General features: G+C 41.7%; 1 protein-coding gene across 3 annotated transcripts in view; it reads right to left on the minus strand.

The window, feature by feature from the left end:
- The window catches only part of ece1 (endothelin converting enzyme 1), a 41,901-nt gene extending 17,841 nt beyond the window's left edge, over positions 1-24,060 (minus strand). Inside the window, exons 1-10 of one of the 3 annotated variants that reach the window (XM_084316550.1) lie at positions 23,906-24,060; positions 16,658-16,744; positions 8,356-8,494; positions 5,240-5,452; positions 4,392-4,516; positions 4,103-4,249; positions 3,168-3,233; positions 2,654-2,842; positions 1,521-1,663; positions 1,204-1,318 (exon numbers count right to left, since the gene is read on the minus strand). In XM_084316550.1, coding sequence (XP_084172676.1) covers positions 1,204-1,318; positions 1,521-1,663; positions 2,654-2,842; positions 3,168-3,233; positions 4,103-4,249; positions 4,392-4,516; positions 5,240-5,452; positions 8,356-8,494; positions 16,658-16,744; positions 23,906-23,908 — 1,227 coding nt within the window. In that variant the 5' untranslated portion in view covers positions 23,909-24,060. Of the gene's footprint in view, positions 1-1,203; positions 1,319-1,520; positions 1,664-2,653; positions 2,843-3,167; positions 3,234-4,102; positions 4,250-4,391; positions 4,517-5,239; positions 5,453-8,355; positions 8,495-16,657; positions 17,279-23,905 lie in introns of those variants that run through there. The other 2 variants (XM_084316551.1, XM_084316549.1) reach the window with 2 other exon arrangements.
- Positions 24,061-25,051: the final 991 nt, after the last annotated feature.

A 25,051-nucleotide genomic window follows, 5' to 3' on the forward strand; every position in this document is an offset into this window, starting at 1 on the left:
AGAACACTAATAGCCTGCTACCTGCCCCCCCCCCCCCCCCCCCCACACACACACACACACACACACACACACACACACGTAAACAATCTACATGCACACATGCATATTTACTGGGGCATGCCCACGCACATTGCACTTTGCACACACTACACCCATACTGTGATTACTGTACTATATAGAGAGCTATATTGTACTGTACTATATTTAGAGCTGCTTCAACGTTGTCTCCTGCTGCTACTTAATAAATGTTTTTATTTTTTTTTATATTGCTGCTGCGTGGTCAACGAACCAAGACTAGAAACTAGAAAAGTAAGAATTTGACTTTTGTATGCTGTAAAAAGTATAATGACGTGACAATAAAGAACCTGAATCTGAATCGTATGTTCTTTTAATAATAATAATTAGGATAATAATAATTCTTTATCTGTTATGGCAGCAGCTAGCCAGTACAAATTACTCTCCGAAATTGACCCACTTTCACTGTCAGTCCTTATCTGGTATAAAACAGGAACCGAGAGACTGTTGTAAATTGACGCTCAATTGAATGCAATAAGATGTTAATCTTCAGTTACCTGTCTGATTAACCTTATACCACTGACAATCACATGTGTCATTAGGTTTTATCTGCATGAATCAAACAGCATGTAGACATAGATACTAATTCCTTTCTATCTGCATTTCCTTGCAAATGTATCCTCTACGAAGTGACACCTTTGAACAGCAGGTCCAGTTAATTGCCCTTGAAATTAATCTCTGTCAGTGTACCGTTCTGACTGGGCAATATAGCCCTCAGGGCTGAGAGGTATACAGTACCCTATTTTAATTAAGGTACTATACTAGTATGGATCCACACAAAGGGATGGATTTTTACAATACTACAAAACTATACTACAATACAATATATAAATGCATCCATTTCCCATTTACAATACTGGCATTACATTTATGTATTAATATTTTTAAATCAATGTAGCATCATTACCGATATAAAGAATTTCCAATGGAAATTGGATGAGAATATAAAATTTTGAATGAAAGCCACACCGTGACATTGTCCTTACAAAAAAGCAAGATGACATCACATCTCAGTTTAATTTGTATTGGAAAGAAAATATATATACCGTACTATAAATGATCATTAAAATGTAAAAAAATATGAAAGACATTGTGATGTTTTTGTCTTTCCGACAAGCCCGACCTTACCTTCTTGGTTCCGTACATGACCTCAAGGAAGCGTTGCTCAGCGTCCTGGAACCTCTGGTCCAGAATGGACACCATCTTTCTCACCACCTTCATGATCATGTAGTTATTGAGCAGGCTGCAGAGACAACAACATATCATTAGTATTGTTTCATATCGCACCAAATTAATTAAGAGGAATCTTGGATATGTTATTTTACAAGATGATACATAAACATCACATATTACATACATATCACAAGACTACAGAAGGAGTGAAATGACATACAGTCTATGTTTGGTTGAAAAATAATGTCAAATGGTTTGACAAAGTGTCTGACCTTTTATTTGTGTTGGTGATGAGGTCGGACACCTTCTGGAGGTACTCCTTGGCATAAACAACCACTGGCTCTGAGTCGTTGAGAGGCACCGGAGCAAACACCTCTGTGAGGTAAGGTATCCAGTCCACCGCAGGGGCCAAGGTCTGCACATCAAACACACACACACACACGCACACACACACACACACACACACACACACACACACACACACACACTCACACACACACACACACACACATGCATGCAAGCCCACACACACACATACACACACACAAACGCACGCATGCACACACACACACACAAACACACACACGCATGCAAGCCCACACACACACACACACACGCATGCATGCAAACACACACACACACACACACACACACACACACACACACACACACACACACACACACACACACACACACACTTAAATATTTAGCTATATTATTATTATTATTATTATTATTATTATTATTATTATTATTATTTAAAAATCTAGTTTGAACACAATAATCAACTTGTATGATAAATGTTTTCAGTTGTGACTAATATGATGATTTAAAAGCAACCCATAATAACATGAATAGTACTATTACTGCTGCTACTACTACTACTACTACTACTACTACTACTACTACTACTACTACTACTACTACTACTACTACTGAACTGTTGAAACAGTCATTCAGAACAGTTTTACCATTGTACGACTTTGAACTGTTGAACAGTAATCCAGAACTATGTTATTGCACTGTAAAATATATATATATATCTTTTAATCTATTCTATTCTACAATTGCATTGCACTGCACTATTGCACTATTTTACTCTGTCTATTTTTAGCTTGCTCCTTTTATTATTGTCTATTTAAAACTGAATCAAACCATAAACTAGGTGGCCTGTTGGGATGTTAGATCCTAATGTGAAAAACTGTGATTTTATATGTCTGCACTTTATGTGCTCATTTTATGCCTGTCTTTTTTCTGTTGTGAATCACTTTGAGCTGCAGTTTCTGTATGAAAGGTGCTATACAAATAAAGTGTATTATTATTATTATTACTACTACTAATAATAATAATAGTGTTGCATTCAGTTGAGACTAAAGAATCAGAAAGCACATGGCCAGATGCTGACCCCCAGCTCCTTCGCTTGCATCTTGTGGTAGATGAGTTCCTCGTCCCGCCTCTCTTCCTGGGGGACTGTGATGTTGGCCAGGGTGGTTTCAAAGTCCACGATCTCCAGCATCAAGGATCGGGACGTGCCCTCTGAGCCCCCCAGAAGGATCCCTAACTCCACCAGGAAGCCTAGGTATGCTGTCAGATACTACAAAGACCGAGAAGGCAGCAGAGAGACAGAAAGAGGGGGGGGGGGGGGGGGGGGGGGCATGTTGATAAAATGTAATTAATGCAAATAATCCTTCTTGGCTATGTAAATACAGACCACGGCATACAGTGCTGAGCTACACCCCTTTACCCCTTTGGATATTTAGGAGACTCTTAATTACGTAAAATAGTGAGTGATTTCCGATCATGAGTCCGACTTTCCAAAGTAAACGTTCTCATCCGACAGGGCCTCGTATGGAGGCTCTCATCTTAATCTCAAACTTCCTACAGTGTTTTCTTTGTAGCCATTATAGTCATTACATTACCTTTTCATTAGCCGTTTTGTTGAGGTAGTAATCCCTCGAGGGTAGCCCCAGGCTGGACTGATCAACCTAGAGTGAAGAGGAACATCTAATGATTTCTCAGCTCACAGCCCGTTCACAAAAGAATTCACAAGCAGTCCTGTGTTTTCATTCCAGCGGTGGCTGCATGCAGGTGAAATAGTGCATCTTGCCAAACCTACTTCTACCTACTTCTCACCCTAGAAAGGAATGAAAGCAAAGCCACTATGCAGTGATCAGAGATATAAGGGTGTGTATTATCCCTGGAACGTAAACATCTAACTATGTGTGTCTGTGTCTTTCACATATCTCTAGAAGTGCTCATCTAATCATCCTCATGCTCGTGGGTGTATTGCTGAGGACCCAGGGGGATCTAGCATCGAATTTGGTGCCATTTGGCTAGATGTTGGCGCTATAGTGCGTGTCTTTCCTTCACATATCTCGAGAACCATTCATCTGATCAACTTCTGCTCAGTGGGTGTATTGCTGAGGACGCAGGAGAGTGCAATGTCGAATATCGTGCCATTTGGCCAAATGGTTGGTAGTGCTATAACAACAAACCTTACATTTATATTTGGCAGGTGTATTGCTGAGGACCCAAGGGAGTGCAGTGTCGAGTGTGAAGTTGGTCGGATGAGGTATTCGGGCAGCCATACCACAGGTCTTCACAACACAGCAAGCAGCACTTCTGGGGGCCAGGCAATCGGCTTGCTCTGAACGCTCCGAACAGCCACACGCTCCGAACGGGCACGGCCCCCCCCCGACACCGCTGCAAGCAACAGTACTGGTAGCCAAGCGATTGGCAATTTGAACGGCGACGCCCCGAATGGGCACTGCACTATATTGGACACTGATTCAAATCTTCAAGGGGCTGAAGATTTGTGGGAAGCAACTCGCATAGCCGCCGCCGGCTGTCTCACCTGGATGATGTTGCTGTTGGAGCTCTTGGAGTCTGTGCTGACGAACACGGTGAAGAATGGCGAGGTGCGGTAGTTGGCTGACACCGTACGCAGAACCTCCTGGAAGTTGTCCTTCTCCCAGGGACCGGTCAGGGCCCATCCTCCTGTCTGAGAGAGACAGCCTTTAAGGGAGACGTTCGTAAACGGCTAAGCACAGAGGTACGGAGCCAATTCACAAGGATTTATGAATTTATCCCATATTCCAAATAATTGCTGTTGTCGGAGTACCTCTCAGGGAAGATGAACACACCTGATTGATAAGGTCCTGTAGTGGCTGAGCTCCTAGGGACTCTATCTTGGCCTCATTCATGCAGGCCTGGTAATATCTCTGTGCCTTTTCCTCCGCTTTACTCAGACCCTTCATTGTTGTATTCTCTGCCAAAAAAAAGAATTAATTGCACAAGTTTATTACCAGAAGTGGAAGGGGCAAAACATCACAGAGAGCAGAGATGCAATACATCTTGTCTGACACCGAGCACACTGGAGAGTCCGAGTCGAGTCCCCATTACCCTAGTCCGAGTCCAAGTCATCAAGGTTGTCCACTCCTCTGGCAGTCAAAGAGCTGACATACAAATAAAGAAAAGTCTACATTAAACATAAATGACACAGCGGTCACCATTTCAAAGGGAGTTTATTTACTTTGTGACACAATAGCCAAACAAATGCACTAGCCATCAATATCTTATGCCAAATGATTAGGGCCTATTACAATTTACATTTTTTATTTTAATTACTGTATTTATCAACTAACAAGTCTGAGTCCAAGTCTGCACCTTCTGAATGCAGTTAATGCTCGAGTCCAAGTCTTGATTGATTGATTGATTGATTGAAAACTTTATTAACAGATTGCAGAATGGGTACAATACAGTACGGCTCAATACACACAATTGTTAAGGGGATGCAGACCAGAGAAAGACTTTTGTCTTGTTTACATCAGGGTCCCCCATTTTCAATTCATAATGACATTAATGACATATGCAACATAGTCCAAGTCAGAGTCATCAGTGATCAAGTTCAAGTCAAGTCACAAGTCCTGAAAATCAGTCCAGTCCTGGACTCGAGTACTACAACACTGCTGGAGAGGACCTATTCTTTCACCTAACAAATGCTTCATGACCACCATGTTGTGCTCCCAGAGGTTGCTGAAAGGGCCCCAACGGGATTTGCCCTCTGGGAGAGGGTTGCTCTTCACCCAGCCCCCGCAGGCGAAGTTGTAGAAGTCACGGCAGGGGTCGACGGAGCGATCCAGGGCCCCCACGACGGCGCTGGCCACCGTTATGCACGGCTCTGTCAAACACAGGCCCGGGTGAGCTGCAGACAAAAAGAATGTATTTTATACATACCGTATATACTGGGTTTCTCTCACAACGCCTGGACTTCATCAGCCCCCCTTGTTTAGACACTATCTTATACCTTCATACATTGTTTTACCTTTTCTATCTTTGTTCCCATGTCCCCAATTTATCCCCAAGTCATTATGCCAATTCCCTTCCTGGTCATTACACCAGGTATAGACTACCACATTCCTCCTGTGATACATGTGGAGTCACCGGCTGCTTCTTTTCACCTGACAGCGAGGAGTTTCACTGGGAAAGAGTAACACATGCAGAGTTTGACGTTATCTCTCCCAGATCCCCCTCCCTGCTGAACAAGCAACCAGTAGGAGTCGCTATTGCAATGACCAGGACCTGCTATTGCGATGACCCGTGAACACTGCCAATTGTGTTCATATGGACGACTGACCAAGCCGGAGGTACCGCTGCCGGGAATTGAACCCAGGGTCTGTGCGGTGGTAGGCGAGTGCTTAGACCTCTACACTACCCAGCCGAACCAGTGCTTGGACCTCTACACTACCCAGCCACACCAGTGCTTACACCTCTACACTAACCAGCCACTCCAGTGCTTACACCTCTACACTAACCAGCCACTCCAGTGCTTACTGCTTAGACCTCTACACTACCTAGCCGCACCAGTGCTTACACCTCTACACTAACCAGCCACTCCAGTGCTTACTGCTTAGACCTCTACACTACCCAGCCGCTCCAGTGCTTACTCCTCTACACTACCCAGCCGCTCCAGTGCTTAGACCTCTACACTACCCAGCTGTGCCAGTGCTTAGACCTCTACACTACCCAGCTGTGCCAGTGCTTAGACGTCTACACTACCCAGCCCCACCAGTGCTTAGACCTCTACACTACCCAGCCGCACCAATGCTTAGATCTCTACACTACCCAGCCGCTCCAGTGCTTAGACCTCTACACTACCCAGCTGTGCCAGTGCTTAGACCTCTACACTACCCAGCTGTGCCAGTGCTTAGACCTCTACACTACCCAGCCGTACCAGTGCTTAGACCTCTACACTACCCAGCCGTACCAGTGCTTAGACCTCTACACCACCCAGTGGTGCCAGTGCTTAGACCTCTACACCACCCAGTGGTGCCAGTGCTTAGACCTCTACACTACCCAGCCTAAAATCGACCTAAAATGGTAGGGTTGTTTTCAGACTAGTGAACTGATTAATCAGGTCAATATTGACATTTTGAGGTAACCGGCTGATAATCCTGAGCTCACAAGGCCGATAAACGAAACATTTGCACACACATCTTGTACTTGTGTGCTTGCTTTGTGTATGTGTGTGTGCTTCAATACCAAGCTAATTTAGCACAGTGTTCAATGAGAGATAGTAGTGGATTTGCGGGACAGAATCTCATTGTTGTCACCTCTAACGTTAGTCACTTGATAGATGATATGAGCAGGCTGTGCGAGTGAACAATTTAAAAGTGCCCTGCAGAGATCTACAGTGCAAACAGAGACAATGCAGACAGACATTAACATTAGTGTTAAATAAATGTTCATACATTTTGTGTCTCATTTGTCATTATTATAAAATTGCTGTATTTTATCAGATGCGAAAAAAAGAAAACATACCGGCATTATATATCGGCCGCCCTGCTCTCTAAATATCAGCCATTGAAAAACTCATAACGTTCGACCACTATTTCACACCATCTGGAAACCATCACTCTCTAAAAGGTAACTGCCAAGATATATACCTCGGGGGGAAATAACGTCTCCACCTCAGAGTCCTGTCGAAATAAATAGCTGAAGAGGTGGCGGTTTTGGGCCTCACTGGAGTTTGCTGCCTCACTTTGTATTTGTCTCAATAACAGGTTAAAAGCTGGCGCTGTACCCTGCTTTTGAGTCTCCTGTGAACCTGTCCTCCATGCACTTTTACCCATACAGTAAAACCCTTTGCCCTTTGAGTCTGTTGCTCCGATGACTACCGGGCCTGGGTTATTGCCTACATTTTAAACATTTAAAATAAACGTTCTATTCTGAGGATGGCCTAAGAGGCTCAGGAAACTTCTTGTGTATTGTGTGTCCTCTAGACTGTACAAGGGCCTTCATGGATAAACGCCCACAGGGGTAACTCTTTGTTATTTTTGGAGAGTGGAGAATAGTTTTGTGTGTTTTTTTAATTATGTTAATATTTGATCTGATGAAATCCTTTAACTGCATTCCCCCTGTATATGCTCCCCTTTGTGAGAGACCAAGGCTTCACATTTCAAGTGAACTAGATCAAGAGAATGGGTAGCAGGTTTCAAGCTTTATATTCCTAAGTGTTTGAAGACATTTAGGAGATAGGCTGAGGCTTAAAGTAATCCTTTATATGAGATGGGAAATAACTGAGGACAGTACAGCTCTTGTTGCTGACATATACAGTAGAGTGCAATGAGGTGAACAGGTTAGGAACGTCTGAGGAAAGTCTACTCTCTTTGTCATGGGTGGTTTGAATAGGAGGAAATGGCACGTAGTTGCCCTTAGTAAATATGAGGAAACTAACAATAGAGTTGAGAAGTTGCCTGGAGTTGTTGGTTTATCAACAAAACATTCCCTTTATGAACAAGCTCGTTCGAGGTATAGTTTCATGATTGGTTTTGGTCAGTCAGTGTAACTGGAAGTGTCATTTTGGTTTTGAAAATACATGATATGCTCGACAGGGCTTTTTTTAAATAATTTTTTAAAGTGCTATAGGTCAATAAAGAGGTAGCTTAGCATACATTATGTTAGATATCGTTAGCCTCATACGATAATTACAGTTAGGCAGAAATCTCAATTTGGCCAATAAATTACTTAGGCAATTATCGCATGAGGCTAACGAAGCCTATTATGTCATCAAACACACTGGTTAATCAAGAAGGAGATCAAACTCACTATCTTTATAGAAGATCCCAATGGTGATGAAACACATGAACAAGCCGACTGACAGGGCGCACACCAAGATGAGCAGTCTCCTCTCCCCCCTTGTCTTCTCCGCCCAGCAGGCGGGCCCATGGCCACGCTGAAGAGTTACCTGCACGCACGGGTCGCACACACACACACACACACACACACACACACACACACACACACACACACACACACACGCACACGCACACACACACAATATCGGGTTAAATCATGTTGTGGAAAATATACATAGTTTGTTGTTAAAATGACTCACAGGGTATTATTGACAGTTAGATATGAAGGCACAATGGCCTCTGCATCACTTTTAACATAAGCCTACAGCTTAACAGGTTAAAGGAACACGTCAACATTTTGGGAGAGAGGGGCGCTCCAGTAGCACACCACATAGCGCGCTGAGTCACGAAGCGGTCGTCCCGGGTTCGTTTCCCAGTCCCGGCGACCATTTGCCACATGTCTTCCCTACCTCTTCTCCCTCTCTCCCTCTATCGGTCCTGCTTTGATTGATTGATTGAAAACTTTATTAACAGATTGCAGAATGGGTACAGTACAGTACAGCTCAATACACACAATTGTTAAGGGGATGCAGACCAGAGAAAGACTTTCGTCTTGTTTACATCAGGGTCCCCCATTTTCAATTCATGAATTCATCACTTTTTCTGTGTGGCCATAAAAAGCTGAAAATGCTAAAAAAAAAAAAGTAAAAAAAAAAAAAGAAAAAAACATTTTGGGAGAGAGAGACAAGAAGATAGACCAGTTTCCTCTCTGCGGACAGTGCCGGTTAGCCTTCGGGAGAGGTGATAGTTGGACAATGCCTAGGCCCTAGGGCCTAGGCTAACCGGCACTGTCCGCTTCCATTCATTGTGCTAAGCTAGGCTAACGTGCAGCCAGATAGCTTTCTACTGAACGCACAGAGAGGAAACTGGTATCTATCTTCTTGTCTCTCTCTGGAGAAGACGGTAAGCTAATTTCCCAAAATGTTGCCGTGTTCCTTTAAGTGTTTGCCAGGGCAGCTCTTCAAGTCCTCTGCAGGCAGCATGTGGCACTGGGGTTAGACTTTGAGTGTCACATCTGTAAATGAATGCCAGATATACTGGGTAAAACAAATGAAAACAAAAGGAAATTGGCTGCCCTCCCACTTGGACTTTGCACATAATTAAATGAAAATCAATTTAGCCAAACCCATGTGTAAGAATCCGATTTACTCCCATTAGCAAAGCTGATAGTTCAAAAGTCAAAAGCAATGTGGGCAGCTCCAGTGCCAAAACTGCTGCGGCTACTCCTAATCCTGGAGAACTCATGTGGTTTGGGGAAGGTTTGGACTTAAGCCCTATTTGCACTGGACTACTATTATCTGGGGACCTCTAGTCATTTGTAATAATTGCGGATGTCATCTATGATCTTAATCCTGTGCGAATCTGCCATGTCCGTGATTTGTAAAGTAAAAATTCCAGCACAAATTACCTACCATATTTCGGCAAACACAGAGGGCATCTGGTAGTATTAGTCCCGTGCGAATTGGCATCTCAGTAATTTGAGGATGTAATTGAGGTGCCATTTGAAATAATAATGTTTGATCATCCCAACAGTAAAAAATAAAGGTCCTGTAAGTGAAAAATGTTTGTTAGAATAAGTGTTAAATAGCTCTACATTCCAACAGCCATCAGCCATCACTGATATAGAGTGTTTGGTCAGTAACATGGGTCTCCAAGTCCCTCTGCTCTACAGTAAACGTATCCCTTCCCACTTTATCCAATCAGGAGAGAGAACCCTAGATGTTTACTTATTTCAAGCAATCCTGCCAAGCCAAAAAACTACTTCTTATTTTTGTCAGACTATGTCTGCAGTGCAGAGTTCTCTCTCCTGATCAGATGAAGTGGGAACGGAATACCAGATAATTTATTTTGTTTACTGCAGAGTGGAGGGACTGAGAGACCCATGTTATTGACAACACACTCTATATCAGTGATGGCTGTCGAGTGTAGAGTGTAGAGCTATTATTTTAACATGTAGACCATTTATTTTAACAAAAAAACAAAGAAATCCACTTACAGTACCTTTAACCTCTTAACTCAATCAGCGCCAGAGCAATATGCGTGATGTGTGGTTAAAAGGCCAGCGTTCTAAAGTATAGGAATACATGGCAGTGTTTGCAGGGCTATAACTATATTCTATATTATAGCTATGGATACAATACTATGGCCCATTTGCATCGAGTATCTATATAATAATTTTCATTATTTCATTCATCCATATATTCCCGTTTTATACCGTGGTGAATATAAGTATGGTTTTAGAGCGGTCTAGGGTCATTCCTGGGAGGCTGGTAATAGCCCGCAACGTGTATTATACTAAATGCATTGGCGTTTCGTCCCTACACACGCTACAATAAAAAAATCAAATGCATATGATAGGTATTATGTTCCATCATGAATGCATGAAAGGGTGGAGGGGGGGTAGTTTTTTGATGCTTTGATCGTCACCAACGGAATACGTTATGGACTAACGTTACACACATACGCTCAGATAGCAATGAAGACATTCTTGGATCAACGCAATATTGATATCATATAGCCCTTACCTTAACTAGGATGTACCCCAAAAAGAATATTCCAATTATCTGATCGCCATTCCAAGTATTGATGTCCATCGTGTCGCCAACATAATCCACCACAAAACATGGATCGGGAGTACTTGAGTCTTCTCAATCCGAGCGTTATAACTGCTCGTCTTGCCCGGAGAAAAAGAGCCGAACCGGACCCATATAATCAACGCACAGCCCAAGACACAAGGTTTCAAAGGGTGCTCGATACCGCCGCCTGGTAGGATGTGGCCGGTATTGCACTTTTCCGATCTCAGACTCATTCCCTATGATAACACCAGGCTCCCTGGATGCATAATGAATGGAAATATCGAATAAAAGAAATAACGATGAAACCCGAAATAACGAGTTAACCCGATTTATCTCGGGTCTGGCGTCCAATGAGTTAAGCCCTAGCCATATATTCCGAAAATTCACCTAAAAATACATACCTAAGTAAATGGAAGATTGCTCCACTTCTACAAGGTCCTTGCATGTTCTTGGTATCTAGGGACATCTATGGATCTCAAGGAATGTATTTCCAGTGTCAGAAATATTGTGTTTGTTACTACTTTCTTATTTTCTTTATCTTTGATGGTGAACATGTTAACATTGACCAGACATGAAAAATTTGCTCATTCAGCACCTTCTTGAGATCAAGTTTACAAAAAATCTAAGCAAATGAATAAAGGGCAGATAATTTACAGGGGGTTTTGTAGATACAGTACTGAATTTTGCCATCCGGACACATGCAATTTGAAATATGAATATAGACAACTACATTCTATTTTATGGCAATAATGTTCAGGTTTATTCAACCCGTGAGATATGATCTCGAAAATAATGTTAACATTTTTTATTTCACACTGGAAGTCAGATGATTGACAGGGCCTGGCGTGAGCTGGGAAGTGTAGTTTTATAAACTTCGAAAGCCCTGGGTCTCCTCGTTCATAGGACTACACACACGTATGACAGGCGACAGCTTGCTTTACTTCCATCTAATTCATCCGGTTTCTGTCGGGATGCGCTGAGATATTTATAAACTCCTAATTTTGCTAATAACACTTAAAATCGTTGGTAAACAAACGTAGTGCTGAAAATATACACTTTGACTGCTGTTTTGACAGGGTTAGGGTCTTTACTCTTGGCTATATATGAAAAAGAAACGCAACATTAATTAATACATTCTGTATTCATCTCTTTATGGCGTGATAACAATCTCGTACCAGTACCGGACCGCTCTGGCTTAAATTCAATCTCTGGATGCCTCTGTAAAAACATCTCCTTTGCGAATCTAGAAACCCCAGAGGTCGGGGGGTAATTTTCTATTACCATGGGTCCCCACCAGTGGTGCAGTCGTGGTCACACGCGGTTACACGCCGTGTTACTAGATGATCACTGAGGCAGAAGTACGCGCGCACAAAGATGCGCTCTATCCATTCGTTGTGCGCTAAGTACCCGGCCAGTGGCCACCCATAACAAAAGCGCGTCTTCAACCACGCCCCCGCCCGCAAATACAAACAGATATAAACAGATCATTTGAGTACACCCGGCCACCCATAACAAAAGCGCGTCTTCAACCACGCCCCCGCCCGCAAATACAAACCGATATAAACAGATCATTTGACAACAGTATCATGTTCCTACCTGCAACGCAACCTGAACCAACGATGCCACCGCTGCTCCCCAAGAGAAGAAAGTTGCAGCTTCAGAATCAGCCTATCCAAAGCAAACTTAGTTTCGCTATACCTGCACGACCTCCAACGCCCGGGTACAGTACAGTACAGCTCAATACATGCATACAATTGTTAAGGGGATGCAGACCAAGACTTTCGTCTTGTTTACATCAGGGTCCCCCATTTTCAATTCATCATAACATACACCAGATAGACAGTCTTGCTCTCTTAATATGCTGGTTAAATCGGCTGTCTTTAACCTGAATTAGCAAACAAGATACAAAGCATTCAGTTGACTAATTGTATATGTTCTAATGTAGAGCCATATGAAATCCGTTTTATTATTTTCCAAATTCCATTAAATTTTTTCCCAAATTCAATTTTTTCCGTTTTAATATTTCAGAATTCTGTATTTTGCCTTTTATGCTCATTTTACCATCAGAAATAGTGTCTAATAAGTGGGAATGAATAAATGTCCACAATTGAATAAGATATAACAGTCCATTTAATGTTTTTAAGTGCTTCAACTCAGAAATACAGTTCAATTTTACACAATATTTTTCAATTAATATTGTGACAAAATAAAAATACATATTTCAAGTGTAAACAATAGATACAGCTAGCTACTACTGACATTATCACAATGACAATGTCAGTAACCTAGCTATATCTATTATATTGTGATGAAATATAGTAATGCATAATTTAGGCACCTTTAGTTTAGTTTATTTCGTTTATAAAGGACAGTGTATAATGGCAAACGTTTGCATTAAACAAATGGATGAGTGCACCAGATTTAGCAAGAAGCTATCATTTCCATCTATAGTCCTATGTACTGTAACGTTTCATAGCTATTTAAGTTTATTTAGATTATAAAGGGCAGTGCCAGTGTATAATGACAATAGTTTGCATTAAACAAATGGATGGGTGCACTAGATTTAGCAAGAAGCTATCATTTCCATCTATAGTCCTATGTAATGTAACGTTTCATAGCTATTTAAGTTTATTTAGATTATAAAGGGCAGTGTATAATGACAATCGTTTGCATTAAACAAATTGATGGGTGCACCAGATTTAGCTAGAACTTCTAGAAGCTATCATTTCCATAGATAGTCCTATAACGTTACATAGCTATTTAAGTGTATTTAGTTTATAAAGGGCAGTCGTTTGCATTAAACAAATGGATGGGTGCACTAGATTTAGCTAGAAGCTAAACGTCCTAACGTTATAGCTATTTAATCACAATAGTGTCGCAAGTGTTTTTGCGGGTCCAGTCCACGGAACGTTGACAGAATTAGCAAAACACCTTATCACCGGAGGCATAAAAGTCATTAGGATACTGTTCTGCTCTGAATTGAGGGCTTATTGTGGAATAGTTTAGCTTCTTGACGATGTTAACACAAGCAGCCAGACGCTTGAGCACCGCGGCTGTGTTGTGTGTAACACGCTGTAGCGTCCCCGCCTCCCCGGTCGCGTGTACACCAAACGTTCCACCCAAAAACGAAATTTCAGTCCAGATTAGGCCAAATTCTGCAATATTCCACGTTTTGCAGTTGATTCCATTTTTATTGGTTAATTCCGCGATTCCGTCCGCGATTCCGTGAACGCGGATTTCATATGGCTCTATTCTAATGTTCTCTGTTCTAATGTTCCTGCTACCTTTTTCAGCTTCACAGGTTTATTCAACCCGTGAGATATGATCTCGAAAATAATGTTAACATTTTTTATTTCACACTGGAAGTCAGATGATTGACAGGGGCTGGCGTGAGCTGGGAAGTGTAGTTTTATAAACTTCGAAAGCCCTGGGTCTCCTCGTTCATAGGACTACACACACGTATGACAGGCGACAGCTTGCTTTACTTCCATCTAATTCATCCGGTTTCTGTCGGGATGCGCTGAGATATTTATAAACTCCTAATTTCGCTAATAACACTTAAAATCGTTGGTAAACAAACGTAGTGCTGAAAATATACACTTTGACTGCTGTTTTGACAGGGTTAGGGTCTTTACTCTTGGCTATATATGAAAAAGAAACGCAACATTAATTAATACATTCTGTATTCATCTCTTTATGGCGTGATAACAATCTCGTACCAGTACCGGACCGCTCTGGCTTAAATTCAATCTCTGGATGCCTCTGTAAAAACATCTCCTTTGCGAATCTAGAAACCCCAGAGGTCGGGGGGTAATTTTCTATTACCATGGGTCCCCACATAAGACCAGTCCCGCAAATTTGGTTCTCTAAGTGTAATTGAGAGGATTCTGCTGCCAAGTCTTTGTGGTTCACTTTCCTACTTTATCCATAGACCGAGAAACCACCGCAAAATGATGATGGGAAAAATATGGTGAATTCTTGAATGTTGAACACATCTAAGGAATTATTTTCAGTTGCGAGGAAACTTTGGGAGGCTCTCAGTTCTCAGGTTCAGCAGCGATAATATATCTGTTCATGAAACAGACTAATGGTTTCATGGATAGAGATTAAGGTGTTGTCTAAGGACGACACGGTCGTGCCGTGGTTTAAAACGATCGGCAAGTAGAGCTGTGAAGCCATTCAACAAAGCCAGCCGGGCCGTACATTGACAACAATGTGTTTGACGTGTCGGACAATCTTTGCTTTGAATGATGACCACTTCCACAGATAATATCAATAAGGCCTGATACAAATCATCAACTAGATTGGTCCTATGCTGACCCCAAACAGTAACAGTGCAGTCTGTAGCGTAGTGTGTACGGTATGACTTTCCACTGGTGGATATCACTCACAGCTTGCTGAAATGACTGCTGATGACTGTGCTTAGAGCCAGGAGGACAGATTGTACACAAATCAAAGCATGGTGGTTATTCTCAGTCCAGAGACCTGTGTATCAGCCAAATTAGCAATGATAATGGACAGCGAGGGCAAATAACATCACCACTGTTTTAGTTCACCTACCATTGTGTCTTCATTGCTCTTCAAACCAAACTGTTAACCCTCTCCCTCAACTCTGTATCCACAATCCAAACTGTCAACTCTGTATCCACAAACCAAACTGTTAACCCTCTCAGGCTCTCACTCAACTCTATATCCACAAACCAAACAGTTAACCCTCTCACTCAACTCTATATCCACAAACCAGACTGTTAACCCTCTCATTCAACTCTGTATCCACAAACCAGACTGTTAACCTTCTCACTCAACTATATATCCACAAACCAGACTGTTAACCCTCTCACTCAACTCTATATCCACAAACCAGACTGTTAACCCTCTCACTCAACTCTATATCCACAAACCAGAATGTTAACTCTCTCACTCAACTCTGTATCCACAAACCAAACTGTTAACCCTCTCACTCAACTCTGTATCCACAAACCAAACACTTAACACGCTCACTCAACTAAACTCTGTGTCCACAAACAAAACTGTTACTCACTCAACTCTGTATCCACAAACCAAACTGTTAACCCTCTCACTCAACTCTGTATCCACAAACCAAACTGTTAACCCTCTCACTCAACTCTGTATCCACAAACCAAATACTTAACCAATCACTCAACTTTCGATCAACAAAACAAAGACACCACACAAGCATTAGGCTCCGCCTGGCACATAATCTATTTAGTGTCGCTGGAGGCGTCTGTTTTGCAGGTTGGCCTCTGCAACTGATTATAGACTATTTTTGATGTTTATATATATGGGTCTTTTCCAGAGGGTAGCTTGTTTGGCCTCTCAACAAGGAGGAGACAATGGAATATTTACACCCAAACACCACACCACAGACATCAGCTAACTAATCTACACACCATGGACAGGATTAAGAGACAAATTACTACAAGAATCTGTGTTCTGTTGGGCCAACACATAGCACATACTGTATAAGGCCATTGAAGAAACCTTACCAGAGCATACATATGAGCTTATGAAGAGCTGTTTTGCTACTACTGTGTTACAATAATGATGACAGAATTAGAAGTGGGCATGAAGACAAGTCAGTCATGGCTCATATGTTTGAGTAACATGGTGTTTTACCTGCATGGCAGATGATGAGTAGACCTCATCTCCAGTGGACTCCACCAGGTCTTCCTCATCCAGAGTGGCTCTCTTGTAGGTGGACATCTGAAAGGTCAAGTGCAGAAAAGACTCCCTCAGTGATTCCATGCTCCTTCAAAGCACCTCTCTGCTTCTCTCCCACGGATGTGTGACGCCTATTCCTCAGCGGTCTCTGTCTGAGAGTCCAGGGAAGGGTTTCCCCCTTCGAGCCATCAGGCAAGACTCAGAGTCTGTCTGTTTTGAATTCCTGGAATCAAGTATAGATCTCAGTGGCTGGGCTGAATCCCACACCTTTACTCCAAGTCACTCACACCACCTGTCTGGCTGTTCAACCCCTCTCACTAACCCCCATTACCTCTGTCAGATACCCTGGGGGGGGGGGGGGGGGTAATCTCATGGCACCGGGAAAAAAATACCTTCCTGAAAATCCTTGTAAGGGATTTTCCATTCCCTTCCTCTGTACCAGTCCTGCAGTGCTGCTTTATCCCACTGCTTTCTTGAGTTCCTGCTGAGACCAATCTATTCAAACAAGAGGCGCAAGAGAAGACAGAACCAGTGAAAAACAGGAAGCCCTGACTTGAACGATTTACGTGACTGAGTGCGGGTGTGTACTAGAGAGAGAGAGAGAGAGAGAGAGAGAGAGAGAGAGAGAGAGAGAGAGAGAGAGAGAGAGAGAGAGAGAGAGAGAGAGAGAGAGAGAGAGAGAGAGAGAGAGAGAGAGAGAGAGAGAGAGAGAGAGAGAGAGAGAGAGAGAGAGAGAGAGAGAGAGAGAGAGAGAGGGAGAGGGAGAGAAGCATTCCACGGAGTGGTTTCATTTAGATTTGGGGAGGGAACTTCACTGGTATAGTTTACACCCAATGTCCTTTCCATAGGACATCCTGGGCTGGAGGGAGGAGCCATAACAGCCCCTCCTACATGTTTTCAGTTGTTGCCCAGGGTTACTGTTACCCGATAGGCCTGACAGTTTATTGTTTCTTACCCTGTTTAACCCCTCAACCAGGGTCACTGTGAGACAATCATCACATTGCACCTACTAAGTGTTACATTTAAAATATTGGCTCACCAAATCTGACAGAAATCAACAGAAAATGACTGCTCCCATCTTAAAACATACTTGAAAGGACTTAAGCAGAGATTTTGTGTGTGCGTGTGTTTGTGACTTCATAGATATGGTACGGAAGCGTATTGCTGCCACACCAGAAAAAAAAAATATCCGTATCACGTTATAACATAAAGGTTTCACGTTATAACGTGATAACTTCTTGTTTTAACATAAAACGTTTCACGTTATAACGTGATAACTTCTTGTTATAACATAAAGGTTTCACATTATAACGTGATAACTTCTTGTTATAACATAAAGGTTTCACGTTATAACATAAAGGTTTCACATTGCTGCCACACCCGAAACAAACAAAAAATATCCGTATCACGTTATAACATAAAGGTTTCACGTTATAACATAAAGGTTTCACATTATAACATAAACGTGAAACCTTTATGTTATAACGTGAAACCTTTATGTTATAACGTGAAACCTTTATGTTATAACGTGAAACTTTTATGTTATAACGTGAAACCTTTATGTTATAACGTGAAACTTGTATGTTATAACGTGAAACCTTTATGTTATAACGTGATAGAGATTTTTTTGTTTGTTTCTGGTGTGGCAGCAATACGCTTCCGTAATACGGTGCTGGATCACAATAATCTATTAAAATCATATTGCATCGTAGCTAAATGTGTGATAACGCCAAACGCCAAATCATAAAAATTTGGGAAATCAGAATTAAAATTGTATCGTATTGCTGTAGTAAGAATGCTTTCACGACTTCCATTCACTGCCGTATCAAAGCTCATTGTTCCCTTTCAAACACCAACCAGTGTGCTGCGCCCCTGAGCCTCTACATATGCCGCTTTTCCACTGCATGGTACCTACTCGACTACACTACAAGGCCTATAAGTTCAGCTGCCAAACCACAGGCTCCTGCTAACCCCCATTTTCTATCAGGCAGGAGCATGAACACCACTCTGTGACCACAAAGGCAATGTCCTGAACCATGCCATGTCACACAGCATGACCATGTGACAGGATGAGAGAAGGGAAGGAAGATGAGAAAGATAGTGGCGATGAGATAAGAGAGAGAAATAGGGAAGGAGAGAGAGAGGGGGAGCGAGAGAAGGAGAGAAAAGGAGAGAGGGAAAGAGAGAGAAGAGGAGAGAGAAGGGGAGAGAGAGAGAAGGAGAATGAGAGAGAAGATAGAGAGAAAGAAGGAAAGAGAAAACAGGAGAGAGAGAGATGGAGAGACACAGCGAGAAAGAAACAGAGAGAGAGGAGAGAAAAAAGAGAAAGAGAGGGGGTCCATTTGCGCCACCAAATACTTTCAGTACATTTTCCATGATGACATAAACAGTTTCAAGTGACCTATAGCTGTAAGCAAGAGGCTAATGCTCATGACATTCCAACCCTTTTACAAAGCAATATTTGATACATGTACATGCACAGACACATATGCAATGCATGCACGATTGCACGCACACACACACACACACACACACTTTACATTTTCATACAAAGTTTCATAAGCAATGCAATCCCTTCTCTTAGTCAAAGAAGGCCATCCCACTTTTTCATAAAAATATAAAATAGACCTTGAAAATAAAATACACTCGACCGTCTTCCTCTGTAATGTCTTCGACTGTAAATTTTAAGCTGCCACTCCGGCCAGTATACAAGATTGTATCATCTGCATAAAAATGTACACCACAATAGGGAGAAGAGAATACCATATTATTTATATATAAAGTTGTAAGATGTTATAAGCATCCAGGAAGACCTGTAACTAAGAATGAATGAATGATTCTAGGATTTTGGCTAAACAGCATAATTTTGATATTGGACAATAATTATTGTAAGTCACTGGAATCACTACCTTTATGAAATAGAATAACTTGAGCAGCTTTCCACACAATTGGGATTTCACCAGAGATAAATGTTAGATTGAAAATGTCAGCAAGCGGTGCAGCAATTATATGAGCACTGAGGCGCAGGAGGCAAGGATCAAGATCCTCCTCACCCTTTGACTTATTTCCTCGTGTTTAAGCCTATAAGGGACTTCCACTCTTCAGGACTTCTTAAAAACACCAACAATCCCTTTAATCCTGCAAAGCAAGTTCCATTGCGATTTACATTACGGATATTGACACTTAAATAATAAGGTTGCAGAAGGTTTTAGCTCATTTAATCTTCTACCTCACTAGGTATGATATGAGATACGATGATATCTCTGAACAACTCATATTGGTATTCACTGGCACGCACCATGTTGTTTGGCACACAGACATTCCTGAGCCTATGCTCATATCTGAACACTTTCTTGGCACTTGCGTCTCTGTGGATGTGCCTCACAGCGTTTTCACATGTTACCACAGACTACCCCTGTGAGTGGGGCGTTTCTAAAGCTACAGAAGCTCCTTCCTTTCTGTTCATGAAATGTGGTGACTGACATCGGCCTAAACTTGGTCTACGAGTTCTCTAGAGCATTGCAATATGTTCACAATATGGACATTGCTTTGCCTTCGTCCCAAGAGACAATGGTCAAGAGCCCCCTGCTTCTTGGCCAATCACTGGCCTCTCTGCTTGTGTCCTACAGTGTATAGAGATGTGTACAGAGCAGCTGATGGCTGGGAGAGAGGTCAATATTCTGGGATTCTCTGACCCCCGTGCGGCCACAGTCTGTGAGCGAGGCTGTAAACCACAAGCATGCGTCAAGTAATTCGTCGCTGATCCTGCAAACCAGACGATTATTTGTGGCACACAGGCGTTCTCCAAGAATAACCGGAGTGTGTTTGTGTGAAAGGGGTTGATTGATTGATTGATTGAAAAGTTTATTAACAGATTGCAGAATGGGTACAGTACAGTACAGCTCAATACATACAATTGTTAAGGGGATGCAGACCAGAGAGAAAGACTTTCGTCTTGTTTACATCAGGGTCCCACATTTTCAATTCATCATAACATATATGACATACATGACATACAGATAGACAGTACTGCTACATCTATACATTTATGACATATAAGATTTGCAAATACAGTACTGTTTGTGATACAAAAATGTCCAGAAAAAGAGTGTATATACATTTGGCGTAGAAACTGTACATTGGAGGAGGTTGGGTGGGTGGGGTGGGGTTGGGTGGGTGAGGGCTGTACATTGGAGGTGGGGGGGGTGGGGGGGTGGGGGTTGGGTAGGGGACACACACACATTTTACACTGTACATTGGAATACTGACAAAGCCTTACTTGGTCATTTACTGTACAACTAGGTTAGGACATTTGTAGGGGCCAGTTTCGAATTGCAGTCTCACGTAGGTGTTTTTTGAGTGTTTTTGAAAGTGGGTAGTGATTCACATTCCTTTACAGCTTTAGGTAGGGCGTTCCACATTGATGTGGCATAATTGCGAAACGTGTTTAGTCCCTTGTTTGAGCCGAATCTGGGTTTTACATGATTTGTGGAGCTCCCTCTGGTGTTGTGATCGTGGTATTCACTGACCTTTGGGAAGTATTTTGACATGTACATGGGTACCTTGGTCACGTAGTGTATCTTGTAGACCAGGCCCATTGCAAGTTGCTGTACTCTGTCGTCTACTCTAAGCCATCCTAGGTTGTCAAAGTGGGCAGGGGTGAGGTGGGTTCTAGGAGTCAGGTCAAGCAGTAGTCTGACTAGCTTGTTTTGAGATGTTTGTAATTTGTTTTTTAGTGCCTTTGAGGTGCTTTGGTACCATGAGGTGCAAGCATAGTCGTAGTACCCTTGAATGAGTGCTCCTGCTAGAGTCTTCAGGGTATTCTTGTTTACCAGAGAGGAGATCCGGTACAAGAATCGCGTTCGTTGGTTGACTTTTTTTTATTACATTGGATGCCATTTTGTCACAGGAAAGATTAGCCTCTAGGATGGAACCCAGGTAGGTAATTTCATCTTTCCTTGTGATAATATTGTCACCCACTGTTGACTGTCAGTGTTGTTGTACAGTGTTTGTGAGAGTTTGTTTTCCGGAGAGGGCAATGAAAGTTTAAGAGGAATTGGTTGAGAAAGAGAAAGGAAGAGGAAGAGGAAGGATTCAGCTTAGGCCATAAGTTTAGAACCCATTTCATGATACTTCTAAAGAAAGGGAGCTCAGCTGGTGGTTGACGTGTGGTAAAATCAGATTCCACACCTGGAGGTGTGTAGACCGCAAATTAATAATGACTGGAATCATTGCCTCAATATATGTTTGCCTGCTTCTCTGTCTGGGAGGGGGTTCTGAAGACTTCAGCTAACCTTCTGATTCAAAATTGAACTGCACCCCACATGGGGCTTCTGGGCTGCAGGTTGCCCTTACCTATAACCTCTGTGTCACCTAAAGATGACCCACAAACTTGCTTGGCACACACAAATAAAATACTTAGCCAAGGACATAAAGCGAGCAGTTAACCCTTTAGTGAACACCCAGGGAGAGCAACATGGCCAGGAACACATTCCACAGATACCACTATGACTAATATAAACACAGCCATGCTCCTACGGCTCCCAGGGATTGGACACTCTCATCACAACACACATAACCAGCCATTCTTCTTCTCCTGCACGCACGCACGCACGCTCACACACACACACACACTCCCCAGCCTGGCTGCTTGAAGGCTGCAGATAAAGACACGTTTTCTCAGGCTGCAGCCCCCCTGACCTGTGACGTCAGGACAGCCGTGTGCATGCCTTCCTGCACAGTCTAGAGATGTTTCCTTTGGAGAAAACACCCTGATAATGAAGTGCTGGACAGAACACTACTTTCCCAGGCAGATCTCTATTGTATGTTCCAGAGTATGATACTAGATACTAGATAACTGTGGTTTTAGGTTATTCTTCTCATAATAATGGTCAATAATAAACAGTTGTACAGGACGAGCTTCGAAAGAAAAGTTATTTCTTTGACAAAGGACACAAAGTCCTTTAGATTACTCTGATGTGTGCAAAACAACAACAACAACAACAACAACAACAATGTCATCCTTCTCAGTCAAGTCAAAGACCAAATAATGATGTTCAGTCAAACAATTATGGAGAAAATGGTTAAATTGACTGCTTGAAAGTCTTAAGTTTCATGTAGTAATGTAATCTGTGGCTTTTTGTCATGAGTAGGTCTAGGTATCAATGATTTGAAAATGTTAACATATTACCTGAAGGGATATTATTTTAGTAGTTTACTGGGGTCAAATTAAAATAATGGAGTGATTAATTGCAGTATATGGCAGAAATCACAATAGTATTGTATGGGGGCATTGGTAGCCCATAATTAATTTGCTCTCTGATGATTTCCACCGTACAGTGCAGTACAACCGTGTAACTTAATATGACCAAATCAATATACTGTACATTACAGAACAAACTGTATTATCTCTCCCAGGTATGAGCACTCTTATCTTTTCATCAGAATATAGAGATTAAAGGACGGTAGCCTATATGTTTGTTTACACTGAGGCTTTTAGCTGAGGCTAAAACAGATAACCGTAGATGACCTATTCCTTCTGCTCTAGTGGCCTGCTGAAGCCAAGCTCATGATCACACCTGGCTGGTAATGAATAACCAGAATGCAAACCATGCTTGGCTGGCTACAAGTCCATATGCATGAAATATTATTTAGTGCCAGTTAACTTTATGCCTATTATGAATAATCTAAATACATAATTCAAAGCGACATCCACACTGCAAAGGTGAAATGAAAGTAAATTAAACCTTTCATTCGAACTTGCCGAAACTAATATAGCCTACCATTCACTAAGCTACATGGCGATCAGATCAGAGCAGAGTAACGTGTGGGAAACGATAGCATTACATTTTGTGTGCAGTATCAGTTACAGCGACTTCTGCATTTACCGGAACAAAACAAACAAACTAAATTGGCCGATTGAGTTGCTGACTTTATTGGCGGGGTATTCATTCTAAGTGAATCATTCATTGACTTGATCAATAGCCAGGATGAGTAATTTTGAGTGAGTTGAAAATGAAATAATAAACCATTTCAAACGATTAGACAGTTTCGTCTGTCAAGACGTGTCAATTCGTACGGGCAATGACAACGCTTACAACGCACTAATAACATAATAATGTACGTAATTATCAGCAGAGACGGAATATAACTCATATTACATTAGATCTATTAACATGTAGTAGACAAGAAAGAAAAACTTACCATTCCGTCACTATAGTCTCATGCGTTTTCCCGGGACACTGCGCCTCCAAATGAGAGCCGTATTAGGTTATCACTGTACAGACAGTAACTATTTAATTTACAGACATGGACCATTTGCCTAAATCTATTGGACCAATGGTTTACACGAGCTGAGGTTGTGTATCATTCTACCGAATGACATTCAAGAAATGGGCGTGCCTGACTGGCTCATAATCAATGTTGCGAAACCACAATTTGCAAACAAACTTTTACAATTTGACATGCGAATATTTGTTTGTGAATCTGTATTCTTGTGTAGAAACAAATACAAATGCATAATAATAAATTAGGCGCCATAACGTTTTTCAATTAGGTTTTTTCAAATTGATTAATTATTATTGTTTTAATTAAAGACGTTAAAGGGAAATTACGCCCAATTTAAGAATGAATTCATTAGGTTTGATCCCAAAATATGAGTTAAAACAAACAACTCTTCGACATTCAAAAACTAGAGTGCTAATTAACTGAAATGTGTGATCATCAAGTTCATCAAGTATAAAGTCTGGAGCTGCTCCATCGACGATAAATTAGAAAAAAGATCACTTGATACTTGATGACATCACAAGTTTAAGTCTTCTTACCTCTCTCTGGTTCCTGGGAGAAAGATAGCTCATGTTCCCAAATATTGATTGAACTTTCCTGGGACATAATGAATTCTTAATTTGGTTGGGTTCCCCTTTAAAGACAGAGTTTGTGAAAAGGCAGATGTCAATGAATCACAGACCTAGTTTTACTTACAATATTGAGGATACAATTGAACACTGAGCAGAAAGACAATCAAAAATATTTATAGTTTGATCAGCCTGATGCCTGCTGAAATAATATGGCTAATATGCCAATTGGTTCCAATTATCAGAATCAAAAGTGAAATTCAGATATGACTTACAGTTTAAAATAATTTTGTTCTAGACTTGAAGTGGCAATCTGTAAAAATCCACATTTTTGTTTATTTTGGTGACATCTATTGGTGATAAACGGTCATTGCTGTTGCATTTTTGCAATATTGATTGCTTTTGATCTTGAAAATTCATGCTAACAACCGAGTTAGTCTTCTAATTTCATGCAAACTGCTTTGCTGGTTCACCTCATGTGCACTGGATGATACAA

This window comes from Notolepis coatsorum, assembly GCF_963971535.1.
Source record: "Notolepis coatsorum genome assembly, chromosome: 6".
Lineage (NCBI taxonomy): Eukaryota > Metazoa > Chordata > Actinopteri > Aulopiformes > Paralepididae > Notolepis > Notolepis coatsorum.